The sequence below is a fragment of the Silene latifolia genome, chromosome 10 (assembly GCF_048544455.1).
Source record: "Silene latifolia isolate original U9 population chromosome 10, ASM4854445v1, whole genome shotgun sequence".
NCBI lineage: Eukaryota > Viridiplantae > Streptophyta > Magnoliopsida > Caryophyllales > Caryophyllaceae > Silene > Silene latifolia.
In genome coordinates this window covers 21,900,777-21,906,420 of record NC_133535.1, presented here as the reverse complement: position 1 = coordinate 21,906,420, position 5,644 = coordinate 21,900,777, and the positions used below count along the sequence as shown (strand labels likewise).

General features: G+C 34.2%; 1 protein-coding gene across 2 annotated transcripts; it reads right to left on the bottom strand.

Moving 5' to 3' along the window:
* Window positions 1-954: 954 nt before the first annotated feature.
* Window positions 955-4,075, bottom strand: LOC141605345 (spliceosome-associated protein 49). 2 transcript variants are annotated; one of them, XM_074424064.1, is made up of 5 exons: window positions 3,925-4,075; window positions 2,548-2,759; window positions 1,650-1,697; window positions 1,523-1,619; window positions 955-1,336 (listed from the first exon to the last, which is right to left on the bottom strand). In XM_074424064.1, exons 1-5 carry the CDS (start codon window positions 3,956-3,958, stop codon window positions 1,200-1,202), a joined length of 528 nt encoding a protein of 175 aa, XP_074280165.1. In that variant the 5' UTR covers window positions 3,959-4,075; the 3' UTR covers window positions 955-1,199. The 2 variants fall into 2 exon arrangements, with proteins under 2 accessions (XP_074280165.1, XP_074280164.1); XM_074424063.1 differs by having other exon boundaries at window positions 1,523-1,697.
* Window positions 4,076-5,644: the final 1,569 nt, after the last annotated feature.

Sequence of the window (5,644 nt, the reverse complement as noted above, 5' to 3'; positions counted from 1 at the left end):
AGTAGTGAACTCTACTCCCGTAATTATATTAAGAAAGAAGGTTGTGAAAGTAATAATATTAATAGCGGGGTAGTGAACGTGTCTCATAATTTGAAAATAAATTTTACATTTCATCATAATTACAAGATATGCCGTAGAAAAATATATTACAAATAGTAAACGTGTGAGTTAGACAAGTTCAACATTGTTTATTTCATTGAAAATAAAATTTAACGGTAAATAGAGGTAGCCCGGGCGAAGCCGGGCACCAAACCTAGTGCATTTCTAATTCCAAGGATTCGGGTTCGTCAAAAAGAAAGATGGATGATGCGGAGGAAGTTGATTCGGCATCAACTTCTTCAAAAATGCTTTGGGAAATTTCTGGCATTATCAAGGATGTAAAATTAGATCATTATTTCTTTGATGAAGTGATAATTAAACATTGTTATCGTGAAGCCAACAAAGTTGCTGACTTTATGGCTTCTATTAGACATGAATGTCCAACTCTTTCGAGGTGGTTTGAAAGCCGGTGGCTTCAACTTACCTCATTCGAAAGGATGAAATAGGTTGGTCCTACTCCAGAGGATCAAGCTAGTTTCCTTACCTTATCAAAAAAAAAAAAAAAAAAAAAAAATCTACTCTGTCGAAGAAACATCTAGCTTTCTACTGGGTTTTGTTAAGGATCAACGAGACAAAACCGTGCAAAATAAATCAATAGCAAAAAAAAGTTTAACATCAGAACTAATGCCTAATGTGCATTTGTTTGATGATTATAACCAAGTAAATGAGCTAGAGCGCTAGACCATCTAAAAAATATGACACTATAGCCATGTCCATTGTAAGTAGATATAATAGCTGAACTCAGCTTGCATCAATTGTTTGATCACGAATGAGAGCGACTACAAGAAGGCGTGGAGAATGGAGATCGTTGAGATATTAGAAGGATGGGTCATACGCATGGGGCATCAAAAGAAATTGAAAAGAAAAACTTCTTTCAACAAAGCATGGCATAAAGAACTAAAAGTCTTCAATGAGAAGACTCGCCAAGCGATAGAGGGTACACAATGCAATTTAGGATATGTTTGTCCTCTGTACGGAACCACAGACCACTACATTACAGCAGCACTACAACATCTTTTCCTAAACATCTGCATTACAAGAGCAACCTAAAAGCAACTCTGACCTGTAGATTGGAAGCTCCAAGTGATGACTTTACTGGTCTAATAGCGTCCTGACCTAGAGTGACTCATATCGTCCAATGTAGCCCCAAATACTCTTCGAGAGTAATCATAATTGTAGCTCTCCTGGCGAGACCTGTGTGTACTGGAATCTGGTTCTACGCCAGGGGGAAGCAATTCTAAAAACAGCAAGGTAACAATGTTTAAGAATCATGAGGAACGGAATTGCAGACAAACAATACATAAGGAAGGGAAAGAAAAGAGCAAAACAGCGCAAGGAAATATACAAACAAAAAGGCAAATGATTGTGAATGTGGAAGATGAGAAAAGGAAGCAAAAAATAATAAAAAGGATACATGTATTACCAGATTCATAGTGCACTGGGTTGGTTGGTCGTCTACCAGATGATGAAAACCTTGTGGGTTGATGAGGATCTTCCATACCAAAAGGTGTAGGATGGAACCTTGAATTGATTGGTGAATTTGACGTGAATCTTGATGTAGAGGCCACCTTCGCTGCTGCCTTATCTTGCCCAGAAATCTGTCAACAGAATTAAAAAGTTAATTGCAGATAAGGCATTCAAATAATCATTATAGGTCTGTAATTCAGTAACAATGCCATATCAGACATGACATAGTCATTACCCTGCTCCAGTCCCATGATGCATGTCAGTGCAAATATAATATACTGATCAGCAGTGTATAGTAACAAACACTTTCAGAGTTCAGCTCATGAGATACAATAGTAGATATATGCTGTGACTTGTTAGATACAATAGCCACAACCAGAGGAAACATCATTACCAAATACCATCAAAAGTTTTCGCTTATGGCAGGGTAAAAGCATTCGATGTACAACGCCTAACCCATGTGTTGAACGAATGGATATGCTGTTTCCATAGGACAGAGAAAACCTCAAAATTGTAACAGTTACAACAAAGCCTAGTCCCAATTATTGGGGTCGGTTAACATCTCAATCATCATTTAAACCCTCAATGATAGTTAACACGATGAAGAAAATGTAAAGGTAAACATGATAAAAGAAAGACTAGCCAAAATCAACGAGTGTGGATAAGAAAACCTGAAAAGGAGAAGGGAAAAAAACTTTAAAAAAAAAAAAAGAGAACCAGTTTCACATATAAATAAAAGTAATGTGTAAAAAAAGGACAGAAATTCAACAATAATTAAAAAAATTAAGAAAAAGTAATGTTATTGAAAACTTTGGATACACACACAATCCATTGGGGAATAGGTTATAGAGCAACACACGTAAACATGCTCACATGTGGTCTTCATGTGTACATAAGCCGGCCTATTGTACAAATTATAAGATTGGAATGAAGTTATCTCCGAGTAAAATGAAGTAATGGATATGAAAGAGGAGAACGAACCGCAAATTTCAAAGTCCGATTGTAGAGAGTCACAAGACCAGAGAAAAGCTTGGTAGCATAATCAGCAATCTCCTCAGTTTCGTACTCCGCAAAAGCATAACCCTTGGGCTTCTCTGTTTCCTTGTCCTTTGGAAGGTGTAAATCAACTACCCGTCCTGCTTGGATAAGGATGTCATAAAGAACCCTCTCAGTAACCCTCTCATCCAAATTACCTGTACAGGACATAGTTAGAGCATATTAGCATACATCATCATTCTGCAGAAAAACAGGGAGAAGTTCCTGAATGACATTTTTGTAACAATAAAACATACAATAGTGTCAAATAAGCTATATATCCAACACCACTGAAGTTTTCTCGAGGATGTGTTAACTGATACTCTCTTAGTAACTCAAGACACTGCCAATTAAGTCCTTTTTTTTTTAATTGGAAAACTATGTGAGACAACAGATTGTTACTAATTCATTATCTAATCTCTATTATCTGAGCCTCCCACCCCCTCCCTCTTCCCCGTTGAGTCCCCAAGGGACCCAACAGGCCAACATCATGTGAGCAAATGGCTATCAATTGGTAATCAACCTCCCTTTTCTTCTATCTTATATCTTATCCTAAGCAGATAGCTGAAAACATGTGTCCCAAACATGGTACTAAATATCGGCAAAAACACAACGTATCAGTTTTACATAGATGATTTTGCATCTTTCTACGCCAATATTTTCTGATATACAAAGGTTGCCTAAAAAAAATATTTGGCTGGTATAGCTGATATTTGACCGATACAGCTGATAGCCGACCAATAATTGGCGACACTAGACTGATATAAAATCAACATACAATATACTGTCATATTGGAGGTAGCATCGTGACATAGTACACAGTCGGCAGTCCCGATTCATGATCATTATCGCAATTGCTACTGATACTGTGATTTAATACCATGGTCCCAGAGGATAAGATAACCAAGTCTAACTACAGCCGGACTTTATCAATTTAAATTAACTCAACAAATCAATATTACGATACCAGGAACCCTTATTTCCATATTTTGCACCTCATCAATGCTTATTCAAATCAGGAATCCTTCCATACCCAATTTAAACGCCGAGATACGCTTCAAAGATCATAAATTGTCGCACAATTCAGTTTTGGAGTATTAATTTCTAAACAGTATGATAAATGACAATTCCACCAACAATTCTTGCTCATTTCTTGTTGTTACTACCAAGTATAACTTTAATTAATTCCTACAGTAAATAACAAAATTGCAAAACCAAATACGTAACAATAGAAAAGAACCCTAATTCAGCAAAATACCTAGAAATTCAATTGAATTGAATTGAAATAACGAAAAAAGAAGAATGAAGAAATAAAGAAAGTACCAATGTAAACGGTGGACTTTTGATTACCAGACATCGTCGACCAAAACAAGACCCACCCGATTTCTTTTTGGGTTTCGAATGCGCTTCTCCTCCTCCCTTTCTTCACACCTTGTTCTTTAAATCTACAATAATTGAAAATTGAAACTTAAGTGGTGAGTTAAAGGGAAATAGTTAAAAATTTAAGTTTTTTATTTAAAATTTTCAAATTTTTCATTCGTACTTATCTTATTCGCAAATTCTTGTTTTTAGACAATCACTTTTCATTTGAAATTTTAAATGGGCATATGTGATACAAATTGCTGTAAATTGGTTAAAAAAATTTACCTTATTATTTCAGACCAAAATCAATATCTATCTATCTATATTAATAAAGGAAGCTTTTTCCGAGCGATTACAGAGTCTCCAGCTTTTACGAACTACCTAATAAAAAATAAATCACACTCCAATGTAAGTCGGTATTCTCATGCTACTCGAATTCATGTAAATATATGTACTACATATCTTATAAACAATAGAAATAATAAACACTAGACTTTTATTAGGATTCAAACACCTTTGCATAATACTACATAAGACTTGATAATACATAACATAATAGACATCAATTTTTGTATTCCTTTTATTTATTTAGCTTTTCTGCCTTACATTATCTGCATCACGACAAATGCTTTGTTTTTCATTTTTTTTTTGCAATGGCTGATTGACCAGAATTGTACAATTTTTTTTTTATTGCATGGTCTTTAGTATAGAAATAGCATATGATGCATATTATTTTTTAGTGGCCTCATTGGTAAGTATTTTTCTTAGGTTTATTTCATCAATTATAATTTAATTTATTGCGTGGTTGTCTTATTAGCTTTATTTCAATTTAAGCTTTTTTTTCCAGACAATTTCTCATACCATCACACGGTATAGAATGGAAAGAGTTTTCAGGTAGTTACGGTAAAATAATCTCCTTATTTAAAACAATGATGAATGTAGTTCGAACATGGTATTAGAAGTTATTTTCATAAACTCATAGCCTTTTCTCCCTAAAATTTGTATATAGAATTTTCATACAATATTATATATTGGTGTTAATATAGGACCTCTGCTTTCTATAATGAAGCTTGCTAATTTCTCATACCGTCACACGGTATAGAATGGAAAGAGTTTAACTCAAATTAAAGTTAACTTAATCGATTTGGTTAATTCAAGTTTAGTTAATTCAAGTTTAGTTAATTTAACTCAAATTAAAATTAACTTAATCGATTTGGTTTAGACCGAAACAAAAATTCTTTTAGCTTAAAGTATGATTTTAATAAAATTTAAACAATTATTTTTAAAATTATTATCATGATATATTCTATTGTCAGCCTTAACGAAAATTAAACGAGACGACATTCTTTCTAGGCCTTAGCATGGTGTATCATTTTTATGGAATAAGAGAGAACGTAACCAAAAAATGGTAGCTATCTACACTTTGTTACAATGATAACCATTATTTTTATGCATACGACAAACATTGTATAGTCCCTATTTACAACGATCTTGATAATTTGTAGTTTTGAAATTTAACACTCCGTAATTTGCCAATAACTCTAATATAAGTTGGCAGAGGGCCAGAGGCACTTTTAAAGAGGGTGTAGCGTGTTTTTTTGGTTTGTAAAGCTACCCACCTTTTGTAGATGGGCAAAGAGGGTGTAACGTGTGCGAGTGCGACTGCATTCTCTTTGTTTTA